This window comes from Haemaphysalis longicornis, unplaced genomic scaffold, assembly GCF_048455015.1.
Source record: "Haemaphysalis longicornis isolate Haplotype H1 unplaced genomic scaffold, Haemaphysalis longicornis Haplotype H1 scaffold_4, whole genome shotgun sequence".
NCBI classification, from domain to species: domain Eukaryota; kingdom Metazoa; phylum Arthropoda; class Arachnida; order Ixodida; family Ixodidae; genus Haemaphysalis; species Haemaphysalis longicornis.
In genome coordinates, this window is record NW_027526361.1 from 178,710,443 (window position 1) to 178,730,731 (window position 20,289).

The following is a 20,289-nucleotide window of genomic DNA, read 5'->3' on the forward strand; positions in this document are numbered from 1 at the left end:
GGGCGCTACCCCTTGCTCTTTTTTCTTCATATCTCTCGAAACTAGGATCTCCTCCTCCGAGTATGATGTAGCAAGCGACAAAAGAAAGCACTAAAGGAAGTTCTCGCTCATCTAACGCAAGCTAGAAACTCTTTTTTGAAGGGCTTATTCCGCTTGTGCAGAGTTTGTTAAAAGCTAAACCAAATAAACAACGAAAGAAAGATGTGTTCTGAAGAATCCCAGGGTTGTAGCCGTTAAGAACAACCTGTATTTAAAATGATCTGTATGTTTAGCAGTCACGGGAGCCTAGCTTGTATAAATTTCCAGCTTCAAAAGTTCCGTGTGCCGCGGGCCTCCATTGAATGGGTCTCCAGGCGGTGTTAATTAGGGTGGCAGGACATTCACCGCTTTGCGTGGCCTGTCTCTCGTAATCCGAATTCCGGCTTTATTTTTTCTCGGTGAGTGCCGCTTTCGTTAAGTTGGGTGTTTTAGTTCTTTCCTCGTCTAGCGCAGTTCATGATGGGAATAATTAGCATTCCCCAATTACGAAGGCGCAGCTCTGTTTTAAGCCCCGTGGGAGCTTTCGACTGCGTTTTAATGAGAGCCGCTTATACTCATTGAGTTCGCGAGTGCTGTGTTCACGTCTGCTGAAGACCCCTACCCTAACTTTTGTTGTGCGCATACTTCAGCGGAAACCTCTAGCGTGGATAAAGTGTGCACTGAACACTACAGGATTTTGGAAATTTTTAGCGGCGACCAAGCTTTTCAGCTGCCCTTATGCCTCGTCGGTATCTATAGCGGTATCAATGCTCATTCTTTACGCGAGGCCAGTATAATGGCGCATACGAATTTCGGGTGTACTCTGCTATGTGTTTCTTACATGGAATAAAGTATGAATAAGCTTAGAGGTTGAAGGCTCCTCCACGCTGACCACAAAGAGAAAAGACATGGACAGCCAGTGGGCTGTGTCCTGTTTTATCCTTTCTGTGAAGCGTTGTTCTACTCGTTTGTTATTCAAGTATTTAATAACCAAGAGGTCCGGCCTTCCACGTTTGTTAAAGTAGAAATATAGCAGTAAAGATTATGCCTGGGTACGAGCATCGTCTTTCAGGGGACAAATGGGGGGGGGGGGGGGTGAATTATTCCGGCTGAATTAAGAGAAACAAGTGGTGGTGTTAAGGACAAGACTGGCGACACATAGACCACCCGAGTAGGCGAATAGGCACCCCAGAACAGGACCAGAAGAGGCCGAAATGCGGTAACTGTACAGTGGAATGGGTTCGATCAATGAATTCGGAGAGCCCAGTTTAAAAATTTTAAAAAGCCTACGGGAGAGGCATTCGTCCTGCAGTGCACATAAATGTGTCTTTATTAGAGATCGCCCAAAGTGTGCACTTGACACGCAAATACGGGGCGCTTCTGTTTTTGCACCATTACAACCCCGGTAACATGTTGTTACAGGGAGACTGTTAGCTGTTTTACGCCGTTCTCTTCTCCTCACAGCTAACAGGTGAATGGAAGAAGGAAAAGCTTTGTCAGGCGCTTTGGTTCAATGGCGCTCAGGTGTAGGTCTGATATTTGGATTAAGACATCAGCTGTCATCCTTATGTCGCTTCATCAACGCGGTTATAATCACCCAGATTTTCTGTGTTAAAATACCTGCTTTTAGGGGTTAAAACAGTTTTGGCTTGCGTTGCGCAAAGGCATACTGATATTTATGTAAACTAATTTGCTCATTGAAATTGCCTTGTCTGAGCTGTTACATAATGCCAGGTGCTTCGTTTGCTTTGCAAGCAAGATGGGCTGTTTTGTGCAGTTTCAAGCAACTGCACAAAATTCCATTTATATTCTTTGCCCGTTACCATAATATTTCGAGCTGGTGAAAGACACCTTAACGGGCTAAACCCGTTTCTGGACTAAATTTAACGGTAAGATGAATGAGGAGCCATTGCGTTCGTAACTAACACAGCAATTAGACTATTTCTTGCAGATATCCTACATACAACCAATCCGTTCACGGCAATGCTGTCAGATTCCCCGTTTTAGACAGAAAGTGTTCAGTGCCCTATATTTATTAACTTCTATCCTTAGTTATGAAGCTCGCGCTAAGTGATACACTTTCAAAAGTCCCATTTAGAAGAAACACCTCTTATAATTGTATCTGAACCACTTAAATGTAAAGTGATTGCGCTACGTCAGCGAAAATCTACGGAGAAAAACACGTAGGATTCCTGAGTGGCAACAGAAGCTTCGCACAAATTTCGGACCATTGTCTCAACAACGAGATTCTGCGATCATGTTGGCGCTTTATTTCAGGTAGTCCCAGAAGCATTTATATCCACCAACACGCTTGTGAGTGAACACTCACATTCACTCCGATGCATATTGATGATGCATAATGTAGTTGCGATGTGTGCCGCTGTTTTTTCTATTTTGACTTCATTTGATTTATTCTTCCACAAAAAACGAACACGTTTACACATAGGGAGCCGCGAAAAACGCCGTAGAATCGCATGACTCAAAATACGCCGTAAACAAGGTTTGGAAAAATAGTAACCGCCAAATACAGTTGGACACAATTCAGCCCCGGTAGCCCTGAGCAACTGCGTAATTCTGTGTCACTGAAAGTCCGTACATGCCTTCGTAGCACGGCGTTAAGTTTTCTGTAACGCTTGTTTCGAACGTTACATTCACATTGCTGCACTCGCAGTCGTCGCTGAGAAAAAACTACTGTGTGCGGTTAGACGAAATTCATGTTTGTATGACGCAAAGGGGCGAGGCAAGAGTAGCTTCCGTATCCTGAATTCCTCCTCCACTCAATGCTCCAGTCGAGCAGAGGCTTGAAAGGGAGTTTTGGTTTTATGATGTAACATTCACCCCAGGGTCGACTACAACGGAGTAACCGCTCGGCGCTTTCGAGGAGCCACTCCAAGGTATCGTCTGCGCTACCTTGAAGCAGCTCTCCAGTACTATTTTCAAGATAGCTGGAGCCGTCGCTGCTCACTCGCCTCTTTTGCAGAGTTCGCGGAGAATGGACTTGGTGTTGACGGGGCATTTTATGACGTTTTAGAGGATTACCGGGCCCTGACGAATGTGCCGTGTAAGCGTATGAGGGAATGGCTGAATACCCTCGAGCACTTCAGCGAGGGATATTTCCTGTAGTGGCACCGATTTGCCTAAAACACCTGGTTGGAGCCCCGTAAGTGCATACCCTTCGAGGAAAAAAACAGCAACCACGCCCACCCATTACCCCCTGCGTCGCAGCTGCTGGTTACGCTACGATGTTATGGTGCCGGCACATTTAGGCTTGTGACGACTGACCTCATCAACGTGTCGCAGCCGACAGTCAGCTGTGCTGTGAGGCTACCACCGGAACTCATAGCAGCCTGCGTATTCCGAAGCGTTCTGATGATTTCTGCGACAGCTAGTGAACTCGGAGATGCATGTGCGGGTTATTATCTTATCGCCAAGTTTCCTGGAGTGGCGGGGGGCACCAATTGTACCCACATTCGCATCAGGTTACCCGGTGTACCCGACGTTGAAGTCTTCAGACATCGGAAACGGTACTTTTGGATAAAAGTGCACGTGCTATCGCCTTGTAAGATACTTTTAAAGCCGGAGCAGGGCGTTCTCATCCGCCCAAGCACAAGGACCGCAGAGAACAGGCACGAGATGCTCACACGTTCACAGAGGTCCACGAATGGGCTTCAATTACGTTTTTCACCTTTTTCGTCCGCGCTACACACCGCAGCAGTTCAACCATCCCCTAGGACCGTCAATGGCCAATAACAATGATTACCTCTGTTTTTTGCGACCAACCATTGTCGTGGAACATTTCCGTATAAGTTTGCTATTTCCATCCCGAAGTAAAATTGCCATCATCGTTATTTCCATCAAGGATTCCATTAAATTCATCTTCTAAATTATTACCAGGATTATTTGTAAGACTTCCACACTGGCTTGGCATAACGGTAGTATCGAACAGAATTTAGGGGAAATCCCCAAGAGTGAGTAAGTTTCGGCGAAGTTTGACATCCCCCTAAATCCAGCCATACGGCTACAAATGAAAGCTATACAGCTTTCTCAGAAACTTCGGAGTTGAAGATAAATTCGTCCTGGCCCAGGATTCGAGTCCGGGACCACCGCTTAACCGGAGCAGTCACTCTAACAACGGTGCTAACCAGGAGGCTAGTCGTTTGTAGGGGGAGAGCAAACTGGTCAGCAACTCGAAGTGAAGTCATTCAGACGAGGTGGCCGAGATTCTGCTTCCGGTATCGCTAGCGAGCGAATGCTGGATGGCAAGCTTCGCCCAAGGAGCAGCTTTGGCGGGCCATTCGGCCCGCGGTAACAGGAATTATGCTAAGGATACTGAGGACTATCAAGTTCTTTTGCCCCAGTTTCCAACAGGTCAGTCCGTGTTACATACTGTGTTTCTGCACGCCGACATGCATGCCCGCCCATACCATGTCGAGGATTTCCGCGACACTTTGGCTTGTCTGGCACTGCTCCCCGATGTTGTTGCATTGGGGACGTATAAGATGAGTCACGTCTGGCCGGTAACGTTCAAGTCGGCGGATGGAGTTAAGAAGATTTTGGCTGCCACCGACGTTAAACTGAAGGAAAAGCGCTGCATCGTCATCGACCCGAAAAACCAGGAGGTGCACCTGAAACGTCACTGGCTGCTGTACAACGTGCCCGACGATGCCGTCCGTGTTGCGCTCGCACCCTACGGGCGTGTCGGCGAGGTGCGCAAGGAGCGGTGGCGCGTCGACGGCATCCAGGAAAAAGGTTCAATCCTCCGGTCAGTGACCCTGAAGTTGAAGGTGGGTGTGACGGTGGATGACTTGCCGCACGAACTTCGTGTTGCGGGCGACAACGCTCTCGTCGTCGTATCAAGCCGAGCCCCCCAGTGCTTGCGTTGAAACACGAAGGGACACATCAGACGGGATTGGAAGGTGCCCAAGTGTTCATCGTGCCGCCGCTTCGGACATGAGGCGAGTGCGTGTGTGAGGTCGTGCGCTGCGGTCACAGGGCCGGCGAGGGACGACGAGCTTCGTGAAAACCTCATGGACGAGGCAGACGCGGAGGAGACGGCAGCCGGGACCAGCGAGGTGGTGTCGGAGAGCTCCCCGGCGGTGCCGGTCATGGCCGAGGCTGACCGGAGCGTTCCTGCAAAGGAGATGCTTGGTGAGCCGAAGACGCCAACCTCACGTGACTCGTCGAGCCAGGGCAGCTGCACCAAGGCGGCCAGCCAGGAGAAGGGGGGTGATGCCGACGACGCTGGCTCCCGCAGAAGACGTCACGAACATGGAGGTCGGTGGCGACGGATCCGGCGGTGCCGCGGCAAAGCGGCAGCGCAAAGGAGACGACAACAGCCCAGGCACCGAGGTTCACAGCACGAAGGAGCCGCCTACGAAGGCGGTGCCGGGGCGACGCACCAACTTCAAGCCGAAGTCCAACGTTCCCCCGACCGAGCGAAGCCACCGAGTACGCCTACTTAAGACAGCATGTCTCTTCGAAAGGTAGTTGGCGGGGTTTTGTCTGCTGGGTTTGGTGCCCTACTGCCTTTTTCGAAGCGCAAACGAACTGAATGGATCTACACAGTTAAGTATTGGTCTAGGGTTGGGGGTGGGGGACTGTTTACGGGGCCTCTATAGACGAGGAAGTGTTAACTTTTGTGCTTCTTGCGCTGTATGGAGTCTTTAGGGACCATGAAGCGTTTTGCTTTGTCGTGTATTGTGTTTTGGGGGTTTGGGGTTAATGTAAAGTGTCTCTTTTTTCAAAGGTGTGGATGTAAGTGCTGCGTGGTAGGTCTGGTTCATCTTTCAACATGGTTTTAAGCAAGCCTATGCGTATAGCCCCGCTTAATGTGAGAGGTCTAGCTGATCGGAGGCGTCAGACCCAGTTGTATCGCCTACTGACAAATGAAGATATCGACATCGTGGCCTTGCAGGAAACCAAGGTTGAGAGGGAGGACCAGACCGATCGTATGGTACGTCCCTTTGCGTCGAGGGACGACGTTTGTGTCTCACACGCCGTGGGTTTATCCGCGGGTTGTGCGCTGGTAATACTGCGTAGCCTAGGGGCAACCCTAATTACCGTTACAGCGTCAGAATCAGGGCGGTTCGTCGTTTGTGACTTTCCGTTCTGTTTACACGAATGGCGTGTAATTTGTGCTTACGGCACAACAAAGGCAGCCGAAAGGAAATTTTTTTTCGAAGATTTAAAAAAAAATTGCGCCAATCCACCCCATAAATGTGGTTGGAAAGCAAAGCTCTAAATGGCCCCCATAACGATTACTCATGCGACGTCACTTAAAATCACTCACATCGCTCTACAAATAGTAAAACCAGAGAGAATTGAAATGCACTTAACCACACCATTTATTACTTCAAAGAGAAATTCTTGGTAAGGTTAAATCAATGCATGATGCATGAACGGTGTTTGGTTGAGTTGTAATGGTGTAGCAAGAGTGGAAACTTTTTTTTATAAAATCAAAGTAAGCTCCAACCCGGTGTTAGACGATCTGACTTCTCCGTCTCTGCGCCGCGGACGGAGGCGACGAGACTTGCGGCTGAGAAGGAGGAGGAAGAAATACTTCTGTTCAGATTTCTGAACGGCCCAGACTGCAGCCTTGGGGACTGATTTCTTCTTCTGTGGAGCCCATATGCAGTCCGCGCGGCCTGTGTTCTGTCCACCCGCTGAAGCTGGGTAGGTAGAGAGGGCCTTGACGGCAGCATCTCCCATTGCTCTTGTTGGGTAGTTGACGGAAAGAGAGGAGGGTGCTCAGGGCTAAAGTCGCACACCCCGATTACGGGGCGGAGTATTCCTACTTCTTAGAAAAATTTACATTCAGCGTCGTAGCGATTCGGATGCATTACGTGAAGACGCGTAGGCTGTGGGAAGGAGCCCGGATTGTATAAGCCGTAGGGTAGTTTGTTGTTCTCTGGAAAGGTCAGGGTAAGGCGAAGGTAAGGTCTGTCTCAGAAGGCGATAATGCTGGATTATCTCCCTGGACGTGACAAGCGGGTGACTGTCCTCGTGCAGCTCCATATCACGGGAGGTAAAAGCGCAGGCTTGTTGGGTGGGCGTATTTGTTGCTCTCCATTGAAGCATGAGGCGGTATCCAGATGAGCTGAATGGAACCGTTTGGGGAGTGGTTTTTTAGCACGCACAGTGCAGATCAGGACACCCAACCCGACTGGTAATTCCAGTAGGCTTGCAGGGAATCGGTGACTATCCTCCGAACCCCTGGTTGAGTGAGAGTCAAGGTGATGGCTGCCTCTTCTGCTGCCGTCATTTGTTTGGTCTTAAGCGAGGTGCACGCAAGGAGGTTGGTTCTGGGGGCAGCCACAATGATGGCGTGTTGCTGCCCTCAGTGTTAGCAGAAGTCTGTGTAGATAACTGCATGAGCCCCACCGAGGGTGGTGTTTAGCGCTTGAGCCCCTGCTTTTCGTTGACCCTCGTCATGTAAGGGGTTCATATTTCTTAGCAAAGGGAGCATCTTTAGTTTTAGTCGCCAAGAGTCTGGGAGTACGTCAAGCGGAGTGACATTCTGGCCTGCCCAGCCAATCTGGTGAAGCATGCGGTTACCCAACGCAGTTCTGAGTCTAACCTTCTGGTTAGAAAGATGGCCTTCTATCAGCTCTTCCACCGTGTTGTGGAGCCCGTGCTAAGCAGCCTCTGTGTGGACGCACTCATGAGAAGACCAATGGCCTGCTCAATCACCTTTCTAATCATTATATAAAGCATCTCTATGTCTTCCTCGTCGAGAAGAAGATAGGGGTTTGTCGTAAGTAACTGTCGAGAGGACAAAACCTTCAATTAATCGAAAGGTACCGGATTCTTTTAGGCCTCGCTTCTCGGTGGCAACTCGCCTGATCATGTGTATGATTAGATTAATGCTCTTTTTGAGGCGCTGCACGGAGACGTCACTCTTGGTGTTGGCCTGGAAATATAGGCCCAGGATCTTGATGCTGGGGTTTGGAGTGATGGCCTGATCATCAAGGAGTATTTGAATGTATTCCTTGATTTGGCGTGAGGGCGGACGACAAGGAGCTGTGTGATTTTTTACGTGAACACTGTAGGCCACAGGCTTTAGCACATTGGCGTACTAAAAGTGATATGCCATGGATTGGTGTGAGCTTCCTTTAATTTTTGTAACTCTTAGCATATGAGCAAGGTGCGCACAGGGTCGCTAGACGGGCGTGAGTGGTCGTGTGACGCTTTCATGTGGCATTCAGCGAGAAGGCAGGTGGTAAACCCGTAGATGTGCTTGGTGAGTACACCATTTGTCTTCGCGTGTTCGCGTGGGCTTGTAGCTGAATCGGTAAGACAACGGGCTCTATCTTTGTTAGTTTATTAGTTCCAGGTTCGATTCCCGGCGGTGCCGGTAAATTCTTTTATTTGTTCGCTGGGGTTTTCTGGTGACACCAACGGTCGCGAAAGAACCCTTGGGGGGTAGAGGTAGAAAGCTTTGCTTTAAAACAGCAAACAAAACAATTCGATAAAACGACGTAAGCAAACAGAATGCACGAGATAACGAATGCTACTTAGACTGTGCACGCCTTCCACAATAAACACGTGTCGCACTTGAAATCAAAGACGCACGAATAAAAACAGAGCAAAAATGCCATAAAACCACTAAAACCCCTCAAACCTATTCCTTCCTACGTCATGAACCAACTATCCAGCAATCAAGTCCTGTTAAGTTATGCATGTTTAAAATATTTTTGTAATGTCCGAATTGCGGAGCGTTATGCAAGACTTCCCACCTTTCCGAGCAATGCCGAGCCGCTTGCAGTAAAATTGTTGCTCGTTTATGCTTCACGCAGTCGCGCCGACGTGCAAGCCCGGTCAGAAGACGGTCTACGGTGGCGCTCGCCAGGAGGCGCTCCGCGTGAGCTGCGAGCTGGAAGCTGACCCGGCGCAGGACGTGGTCTTCCGGTGGCGCTTCAACTCATCGCAGCAGATGCTTGGCCCAACCAACGTGTTGAGCGAAGGCACCCGGAGTTGGGCCACTGTGGTGCCACTGTCGAGTGAGGACTACGGCGTGCTGCTCTGCTGGGGCAAGAACGGCATAGGCATGCAGCGGGACCCTTGCGTCTTCACCCTATCAGAGGCTGGTACGTGTACACAAGAGCACATTAATCGCTGTAAGGCGCGTGTAATCGTACCCCAGTTACCAGCGTCTTTAGGAACCTCGCCCCAATCGCAAATGGCCGGCATGTAACGTACAAGGTTGTCAGAATGTCGGAATGAGTTGTAGCTTACTTGCGCAGTAGCAATGTATAATATGTGGTATCAATCGTATGCTCATGAAGTGGTTTAAAGCAGAAAAGGGGCCCTATTTTTAAAATAAGACTTTGTACCTTTACTAGCCAGCAGTCCCTTCACGGCATGCGGGACAAGAAATTCCTAACGCGGCTGAAGATGCGGGCGGGCGGTTTTCACTCACGTAGCACAGTGTAAATGGCGCGCCGAACTCGCGTTGTTTCCCAGCGTTTCCTGAGCGCCGGCAAGCGGGACGGCAGGAACCATTCCATCGGCTTTGTGGCCTGCTTTAGCGACGGTTGTTTTGGGCCTGTTTTAGTGCAGCTTCGCGTTCATTGTGGGCTTCCTTCGCACGGCTTGATTAACTTGTTCGACAGCATCTGCAGGGTAACCCGGGCTCTTCAGAATTAAGTGGTCGAATGGCACAGAGACGGTAAGGATTGGTTTGCAGGGAGAAAAAACAAAATGTAGAGACCACGTGCACACAATTGGCCGCTAGAGAAATGCTACCTTTTGCGCAACGCTTGCCAAGAATGGTGCCCCGTTTTCTAATTCGGTAAATACCAATTCGGTTGTGTTTTAACAGGTATTGCAGAAGGCCAAAAGAGCAACTGATTCTGATTATTAGCGATTATAAGAGTTCCCTCAGCTTTATCGCAAGTCTAAAGCTTATAAACTAACTGGTTTAAATCGGTATCAATAGGAATCACTAGAACTCGCATGCCGAAGTGTTTCGGTGTCTGCACTTGTGTCGCGCGGTGGTGTAGCCCCGAGCTAGCACATGAGGACCGCCAGGTTCCGCTGCTCCACCTTTCGAAAGACGCTCTCCTCCGTGTTCCTTCTGCCGACCCACGGCTGGGCTACAGCGACGGTGTCCGCCGCTCTAGCCCGGCCGTGGCCGACGCAGCTGCGTTCGGGATCCGCCCCGGCGAATTCTAGGTAACGGCTGGCCGAATCTCTGGTTTCGCTCTTTGTAGAGCCACGTGTGTGACTTCAAGTGAGGTCACATGGGCAATTGTTCTGGGTGTTGTTTACAGTTTTGTTTACCAACCACATTGACAGCATGGATTGGACCCAATTTTTTTGCAATACTCGAAGTAACTCTAGTTGTTGCCCCCTTCAGGTAGAATACTGTCAGTGCTACGGCAACCGCTGCAAAGGACCTTTGAACCCTGAGTTGTGTAAGTAAATGAGATGCAAGCCTTGATGACGTGTAACCCGGCAATTTTTTTAGTTTTTTATGCGAGCGAATTCTATGTAAGCTTACATTCATGTTAACGAACAAATGTATGTAGAAGTGGCACCATGCTAATTTCGTGGTTAAGGTGTAGAGCTCCCCAGCACCAGATTGATGTTCGATTATGTAAGGAGGTAATTTTTTCAATGACAGAAAAAATAGAAACGTCCGATTGCCGGGAGTTGGGCGGACGCAGAACCTTAGTCTTTCTTCTTCAAAATGCATCCCGACCAGACGGGCTTCCGTCATACCCTTGACTTCAAGAACCCTACATGTTGCCAATTATTTTCTAGTACTTAATTACGGCATTTGTAATAACAAATGTGAATTCATTGAGCGCGAAACCCAAATTGGGACGAATGTCAAGGCGGGAGATGTAAGTGTTTGCGTGTGCGAATACGCTAACAATTTAGCATCTTTCTTCGCTCTCCACAGCTGCAGCTTGCTGGATGTTGAAAGTGGGAAGGTAACAACAGTCAACTAATTAAGCTATAAGAGGCGGTCATTACTTTTTTTAAATATTTGTACCTTAGCCAGTCTTTGCGACCTAATAAGCGAAGACTTCCCCTGGGGTAAATCTGAAATCGACATTCATCATTAGCCCAAAGCATTAAAAGTGGTGGTCTCACACCGCAAGACGCGCATGTTGAATTACGGGCAGGAAACTGTAACGTGCAGACGGAAGAATATACCGATGCGTGGCTTCTTCTTGGGGATCATTGAACTATAAATATATTATTCACTTTTCTAGTTACGCTTTAATTACTGCGTCCTGGCTTGGGCCTCCACAACATTAAAAATATTACCGCATCATTACAGTGAGAACATAAACCTATGCAATCTTACTTAACGTCCCACATCTCCATTCAAATGAAAAATTTTTTACACAGCAGATAATAAATAAAACTAAGCGCCTTTATTATCCTATATTTATTCTTCTTATTTATTCTTTATGCCTTCTTTTGTAGCAGCTACAACTTTCAATTGATGAGTATGCCCAATTTCTAACAGAATTAAAACGTCTAACACTACGAACAAGCTGTACTAGAAATCTTGAATACAGCATTGGCTCGTTCATCTCCCATGCGCCGATTACTTTCCACCGTCATTACTATACTGAATATCAAACCTCTTAAATAAAGTAAAAAAGCAGTGCCCCAATTCAAAAACTTTCACCCATGCTTGCTTGATCAATTCATTTATTGTAAATAACGGTGTTTGAATTGTATTGACTTTACTCTGTTGTATGTGTTATTGCACGGTAATTGTTGTTTGTAGTGTTTTACTTGCACAGAAACTGATTGTAAACGTAGAACCGCAGCCTTCAAGCAAGTAATTATGGTAAAAATATTTTTGTTGCCGTTTTTCATCTGCGTATTACTGCAAAATTTCCTCAAAATCTTATTTTGTCATATTGTGCTTTTTTAAAAAAATTGCACCGCACTTTTAACCGTCGTTAGTAGGGAGCCAATTTCCCTCCCTGTCCTAGTCAAGCTGCAGTCACAGCTTTTTACCATAGATACCATGAACATTGTTGCATGATGAAAACATAACATTGTATTTGAAATAGGAATTGAATATCAAGATTCAAAATTCACGATGAAAGATATCAGTTTAATTCCTAAGACAGCTCATTGACATTGCTTTTAAACACACTATTATGCTATCTCTCAAAGCAATCAGCACGCTGCTCAAGACTCGTTCTTAGCCCCTGAAAGCCACGCACGTTGCATTACGTGGCCTTTATTGTAGTTGTGCATCAGTGAAGCTGATTACACAAAGCGAGCAGCTGTTTGTGGTCAAATGACTGAAAGATTACCCAGCAATTGTATCTGTTTGCACAGAGCGTAGAGCTGCTGTAAAGTGACATTTCGACAAGTTGCTCCTGTTCTCACATACTTTGGTCAGGCTACGAAGATCAATATTCTGTGTATTTTGCTATCCAATCAGGTTTTCTGGGCTTTGCAGGTCCCCCAGAAGCGGTGCAAAACTGTTCCGTGGTGAATCAGACTGACGACTCGGTAACCGTGTCGTGCTCGAAGGGCTACGACGGCGGCCTCCGACAACACTTTCGGCTTGAGCTCCATGACACAGCAGAACGAATATTGCGGGCAAATGTGACAACTGCGGAGGCGAGTTTTGTGGCACGTGGGTTGCCAGCAGACACAAGCTTTGTTGCCGCCGTGTACGCGTTCAACTCACAGGGACGATCTCCGCCTATGGTGCTGATCGTCAGCACGCTTCCGGCGCCAGTCAGCCTTACAACGAGGAAAGGTGCGTACGGCATAATACTTGTCGATATCTTGTATATGAATTTGCACGCGCTCTTCTCTGCTGCCTGCTCAACCCACATTTTGGTAGTACCAAAGTCCTTCAATGCTTTACTGGTCACGAAACTCTTGCGCTCGTTTCATATAGGGACCGCGGGTGCCACTACAGGCGCCACCGCCGCACGAAGGGCATCCAGCCGCCGCGCGTGCGACATATTGGCGAGCTTTTGGCGTGCAAACGCTCGCTGTTTTTGGTGTATGCGCGCTGATTAGGTCTGATTTTTTTTTTCGCAGTAGTTAGCGATGTATAGTCCAGTCATTGTGTGTGCCACCTGCCTTCAATGGGGTTTTATTTTTCCAAGTAAATTACCGTCGACTTCGGCTGCGAGCGGCAATGGCTTCTGCGTCTTCTGGCGCAAGCGCTGCGCCGTCGTGTTTACGGATTTTTAAATCCCATTTGCTTCTTTTCTTAAAGCAAAAGTTGTAAATACCACACATACGGTAGCTCCGTAGTTACGGACTGCTGCGGGCCTATCAATAGTACAATATAAAAAAACTGAAAGAAACCAAGTAGGCGTTGTTCAGACTGCGCGTAATGAATCCGTTGATTGCTCTGGAATGAACAGAACGCTAATGAGATAGCCCAATAGCAATATCGTTTCGATGAGTGCGTACATACTTGAGAACATCTTAGAAGGCTGCAGGAACGCGAAGGACCAAAACACGAAGAGATATATGTTGCACCATGTGTCTTTCTGCATCCACGCTTTGCAATACTTGCAAAAAAGCGAAAAAGAATAAAACTGATTTTATCATACGCAACAAAAAATTTCAATATTACGAAGGGAGACAAAAAAAAACGTGCTCCAGCGAACAAAAATATATTTTTTTTTTTGCACTGCGATGTGCGGCACACAAAGGAAACAGAATATTTCCACGTAGCCCAAAACGACGCAAAGCTTTTCTGAAAGACGTTTATTAAAGCGACCTCCTGCTCTACAAAAGACTAGAATGAAGCACAAACGTTGAAGAAGCAGTCCGCAGTGTGACGTGCACAGATGAACGTCGATAAAGTGAGTTGCGTGGCGTTTGCTATGCATGCATTACTCTCAGAACGTTATTAATTTCAGATCCACGGAAATTGGATCTACGACGTTGTCGAAAGCAAAAAATCAAGTTAGCGACAAGGTGACACCATTTCCATATCAAACAGTATTGCCCCACGACGACAATAAGAGCAAACGGGTGCTCCGGTCGAAACGCCAGATAAGAAAACCGGATGCGGCCACGCGCGGTCACGAAACAAACAAAACGCATCCGGGATAATTCGCGGAAATATGCAAGTCAATCACAGGGAACCTCCCAAAGCTTCTTTTACATGTCAGCCTGAGCGCAAGGTACTACACATGTGCAGCTTTCCCGCTGATGGCAGTCCTTTCAACAGCGATTACTTTGCCGTTATTTATCGTAATTGAAAGTTCTTTTGCGCTGCTAATATTGGGGGTGAACACTTTCTTTGGGCACAGTTTCAAGTCTTGCACGTTTTGCGGCTAGGTTCCTGAGCCATGGAAACTATCCCATAAAAATTCATGGGGAGTAAGATTTGACAGCGAATTGCACATAAAATATTCAGAATTCTGGAAAGTTCTTCTAGTGTTTTCATCTCCACGTTGACTTCTTGCTTTGTGCCAAATATCACTGTCCTGAAGTGGTTTTCCTAGGTTCCTGAGAGATCGGAATTTTGAGCGAGAAAGCTGGGTATGAGTTTGCAAACAGGTAATGAAGCACCGCTACTACCTGACTGATCTGCCAAAAATCCGGCTTTAAGTTAGCCTTGTACAATTATAGGTCCAGGTTGCTCTCAAAAGGGTACATTGCTTTTTTGTCATTCTCACACACTGCCACACACTTATAATCGAAACTGAAATCTCCTGTTTCTTGCCTTGGAATGGCGCGCCTTCATTTCTCGCGCAGCTCCCCGTCGCTCGGTAAACAGAACAAGGAAATGTTTTCTGTTGTATCGTTTTACAAGAAACGATATCCCGGGAAGCAACACGTGTTCGGCATCGTCGTTGCACCACTTATCGCATCACAACAGCGCGAGATGCACGTTACATATTTTTCCGACAAACACAACTCGCCGCGTCTGCGCCGTTCGAGCCAGCGCAACGCCGCCCTAGGAGTGACCTCAGTGAGATGGTGGCGCAACCGCGCGGCGGCCAAACGCAGCATATGAAGCTCTCCCATTGAGTTACTGAGCAGTTTCTTGACCAGTAAAGCATTGAAAGACTCTGGTAGTACCTAGGTTGATGTGGTATGCTTGGTTATAAATTTTATAAAAGTAATTCATTTTTAATGGTAATTCAAGGTGTGTGAATTTAAGGTCTACACTAGAACATAAGGTCTGCACTAGAAATCGGGGCCAACAGCGGCGCCTCCTGACTTTGTGCAGCAAGCTATCTCTGCGGATGCCGATACGTTGTTCACACGTTCTTAGTAGGATTGCTTTGAATAATATACGCTCTACAATAAAGAATACAATGAAAGTGACAGGGTGTTGCTGTTCGCGAAGTGGTAAGATTGAAATATTTCCCATAGCCTGAGTTTAAAATGCAGAGAGTAGAAGGCTGGTGCTTTAATAATCTGCCGTTCGTTTTCATGTTTTCATCATGAATAAAACCTTTCTTCTACCTTTGTTTCAAATTGCTCTTACGTCTCCACAGCGATTAGTGACTCGTTAATGAAGATACCCATTGAACCACAGACGTCCATAAAACATCCGTTGGTCATCGGGTGTCAGACATTTGGACGTCCGGTAGACATCCGCAGAAAGCGAGCGGATGTTTTAAGGACGTCCGTGGGATTGACCGATGCAAAGAAATTGCTCATCCTACGAACGTCCGACAGACGTCCCTGCCGGATTTCTCGACATCCGGCGGATGTTCAAAATCAGTCATTTCCAAACGCAGATGTACAGGAGACGTCCAGGGGATAACAAAATGTGGATATTGGATGTCCACCGGACGTCCGCCTCTGGTCTTAAATTTTTCAAATAAGGGGAACCTGTACTCGCTGTAAACCTCAGTGCTTTGTTGATAACATGCCTTGAAGCACTACTGCAGCTTTAAGAATACTTGATACAAAAGCTTCTTCTGTAGCTTGTTTAGGCACAGCCCTAATTATAAATGCTTGCCCCATGCACTCTTTGCCCAGACAACTCCACACCCTATTCATATTTCTCTTGCCAAGAGTGCGAAAAGTGATGTTACAGAAGCATAATAAAGTGGAACGTTGCAAGCTTATCGTGATGACTTTTCAATAAGGACTATGCATACACTGCGTGCTGTTGTGTCAACATTAATATGAATAAGTTGTAGTAGGCAGTTACCACCTCAGTAAACAGGATGCTTCAACATGACAGCCCATTATTATGCTACTGCAAGCATCACTGCTCCCACTCTTGCCAAGAAAAATAAGAATAGGGTGTGGAGCTGTCGGTCCACGCAGTGCGAGGTACAATCATTTATAAATAGGGTTTTGCCAAAACAAGCTACGGAAGGGGCTTTTGTATTGAGTATTCTTAAAGGTGGAGTAGCACTTCAAGGCATGTTATCAATAAAGCACTGAAACTTACACAGGTTCTCAAGTTTACTAGGAAACTGAAACCTACACTATTAAGCTTTATGAATCTATACCAAGTATGTTTGGGATATTTCCATGAAATTGTTAAAGACAAAACTTCCAGCAATGCACGCTAAAGAACAAAGAGTTAGCTTGAACAAGTCAAGTACTGAACAGTTAGGCAGGCTGCCGAAAACAAATGTACTGAATGAAATAGATTACATGTTGCAAAGTACGGCATGCAAAACAGACCAGACAATGTCGCAAAGCTTGAACATTCTTTATTTAACGCTTTATAACCTCCAATGTAAGTACAACCTTTCATGTGCCCCTGACGCTTCATGCCAGGAACATCTTTGCTCAAACGTTTCAGAAACTCCTCGGTCAGCACCTGCGAAACCAAAAGCAACAATTACAGGTTTTTGTTTGGAGCCAACCGACAGAAGTCAAATACGTGTAAATTCAAACTTTATGGTTTATGTAGCCCTATATATGGCTACATTATTAGACACACAAAAAGAATTTTAGCCTGCTTTTGAGCTATTTGGTTGGCTCGAATCTACAGCTAATGTAGATTCAAGCAATTTTCGTCGCAGCAAGAAGGAAAGAATTTCGCACCGCTTTGTTGCTGCTGTCGCAAGTGTGAATGGGTCTTTATACACAATACATTCACACGGTCGGGGAGTTGCGGAGGCACGTAACTTTGTGCACCGAAAGCCTCTTTGGCCAGGGTAAATGCCTCCCCCACCCCTCATATTTCAATACTTTTAATCACCAAGTGGCCCAACTCCAAGCTTGGCAGAGTCAGTGGGGTGCGTTTCGATACGATGCATGCTTTTCACCTACGCGCTCTGACGGCGTCTATCAATCATGAGGTGTGCGTGCGGTAGTGGAGGGTGCCGGATTAATTTAGACCACCTGGTTACCTTTAACGGGCGCCTAAATGCCGTACACACAGGCTTTTTCTCTTTTCGCCTCCATCAGAAAAGCGGCCGCCACGACCGAAAATAAACCCGTGTCCTTGGGCTCAGCAACACTACGCTTTTGTCACTGAACCACCGCGGCGGCTATTGACGGTTACGTGCGTCTCCAAGCGCATAAGCAAGCGCGGCAAATATATCAGTACACGCTTCATGGTCAGCAAAATGCGTTTGCTTCACTACGTCCGCCGGCATGATCCACACTATAGCACACCTCGGCGTACACACTACGGCCGCGTCCCCTCTGGGTCGTGAAATCCCCCCCCCCCCCCCGCTTCCTACCTAAAACGCACCGTACGGCTTCTTACACGGTTCGTGACACCGTGCCTACATTTCGCCTCAAGCCCAATGCATAACGCATCTCCGCAACGAGCTCACACAGTAAAAATTGTTACAACCCTTTCCGTATACCTGAGTGAACGTAAAAGTAGCCGCTGCGCACACCACGTCGTAGGTAGCCCCGGGCTGAATGCGAACGCGGGCATTCTCAACGACTTTCTTTCAACGAGAGTACGTGCACGTACCGCTGATAGCTTTAAAGGGAAACTGAGGCAGTTTTCAATTTGCTGAATACACAGAAATTCGGAAACGTTGACCTTAAACACCTAACCTACGAGGTCTTTTTCTTTTTTTTTGGTTGAAATAGCGGCGTAATAGGCGAATAAACAAGCGCCATCGCCACGCCCCCGCGACGCGCGGAGCGCAGGGGAGGAGGACGGCACGAGAGTGAAAGGGGTCGTGGTGACGTCGTCGTGAGGAGCGAGCGGCCGCCGCGGCAAGTGTTCGGCCCCTGCTGCTGCCTTTCTCAGCGTGCCGTCCCCCAGCGTTAGCTTTCCTGGGCCCCGTTCTGTGTTTTGTTTTAATTTAGCAACTAGTAGTGGAAACTTTTTCAGTGCTGCGTTGTACTGCTTCACAATCGTGCCGAGGAAGCGGAGTAACCATGCCGAGGTTCTGCTCGGCATTCGGTTGCAACAGCACCTATGGCCGCGATAAAGTGGTCTTTCACAGCTTCCCGCGGGAGCCGAAACTCGCTGCTCAGTGGGTTGCTACTGTAAAGAGGGAACACTTCAAGCCAACAAAGGCGAGTGTGTTGTGTTCCAAACATTCCCAGACAGGCTGCTTCTAGGCAGTATCGGGATGCCATTCTGTCGAAGTGCAACCTCCAGCACAGCCCTGTTGAGGCACACATTTTATTAGTTTTCTGGTGGTTGTGGCGCACCAGGGGTGCCTTTGCCTCTCTCGAACCTCCCGTATCTCCTGGCAACAGCAGCAATCTTCTTCGTCGGTCATTGTAACGCAGTGCGCGCATGAACACCTGTTATGAAAACATGCTTATCGTGATATGAGTGCCTCAGAAGGGACCACTACTGACCAAAGCGTTTCAATATAGCTCATGCTGAACTAAGTGACGACGCCACTGCAGTTACAAAAGCCCCAGCGGCGAAATATCAGCTCTAAAATCTGGAACAGCAGTGGTGACGTCGCAAAAAACATGTGAGGAGCTGCTCTCTGTAATCAAAATTGGAGTATCGTGTCGCCCCTGCACGACTGAAGCCGTTGGTGCGTACTGGCGTGTGCGCTGCTTGTACTGTATGTACTCCTGAACTTCTTGTTGGATCACGGACAAAGAAAAAAGAGCTGTGCGCTGGTGCCGCGACAGTAATAATATGGATGTTATGAATGAACCCCCGGTGAAAAGACCTCTGTAGCACTTAAAATTTGCATATAAATTAGTGCGTACGTCAGCAGAAATTTAACCTCGTCTAATAAAGAAGGATATATACTTTGCACCATGGTACCGCATTTTCGAGAAGCACGGTGCGAGAAAAGGGAAATTAATTGTTGTGGCTCAAGACGCCACTTGCATGTTTCGAAGGAAATTTTCCATTGAGAAGGTGGTTGCGTCTCAAAATCAGCGCAGAAAATGATTCACAAATTGCATACGCAAACCATACCCCCTAAAAAAAAAAAAAAAAAGACCTCGGCGGGAATTGAACCCGCGAAGTTGAGCGCACGGGCGCGACGCGCGAGAGCACTGCGCCACCGCACAAATGGCGACACGCTGCAAAATAGCCTAGGTAATAGATGGAGGCCCATCCTTCCGTGTCATACGTCGGTGTTTACTAGCTGGTTTACAGAATTCCTGGCTGGTAAACTGAAATTTCTTAAATAGCGCTTGCACAGCAAGGTTCCCCGAAGCCCCCACAATAGCTTATCGCCATCAACTCCGCTGCTTCGCGAAAACGCTCGCAAAAATGTGTGTGCGCGGCTGCGACTGCGATTTCCCACTGCGGGGATAGAGCTTGTCGTACTTTGGTTTTACGTTTCACATGAAAAACCTTGGCCGATATTGATGCCTTATTACCCAAATTACCCTACGTAACTCTTCTTCTGCACGAAACTGACCTTACATTTTCTACAGGCGAGCCGTTCGCACACCATTTACAGCTTGCAGCTCCGGGGTAGCGGCGGCGCCGAAGAGCACAGCCGAAGCGTCGAAAGCCAAAATACGGATTGCATTAGCGCTAGTGTTGAGTTGCATGGGCTTCGTGGACCTTACTGAGTTTATTACACTCCAGAAACTATCAAAATAGAGCCGCATTCATTGCGGCACAGATGTTGTCGGGGAGCAGTTTTCGCTTCTCGGTCGATTCCCGACGACGCGTCGGGCGACCGGTCGGGTGACCGATTTTGTTGGCTTCTTCGGTCGGCGAAACAGTCACACTACGGCGACTTTCCATCGGCCGACGTGTTTGTTTCGCCGTCGGCGTAGTATGACAGCGCGGTCGGGCAACTCGGCAGTTGGCCGATGGCTTGGCGACTCAGCTGTTTCCCAGGCGGGTGAACGTTGCCGGTTGGGACACGTATTCCTCGGAAGTGTTGTTCGTCGCCGGCACTTGTCGCCGTCGCCGCTCGTGCACGGGCGAGA

The 20,289-nt window shown here is 47.8% G+C and overlaps 1 protein-coding gene across 2 annotated transcripts in view; it reads left to right on the forward strand.

Moving 5' to 3' along the window:
* The window catches only part of LOC144179525 (neural cell adhesion molecule 2-like), a 313,906-nt gene that overhangs the window by 275,374 nt on the left and 18,243 nt on the right, over positions 1-20,289 (forward strand). For both annotated transcript variants that reach the window (XM_077707918.1, XM_077707916.1), the window contains exons 7-8: positions 8,814-9,104; positions 12,458-12,763. In XM_077707918.1, coding sequence (XP_077564044.1) covers positions 8,814-9,104; positions 12,458-12,763 — 597 coding nt within the window. The remainder of the gene's footprint in view (positions 1-8,813; positions 9,105-12,457; positions 12,764-20,289) is intronic.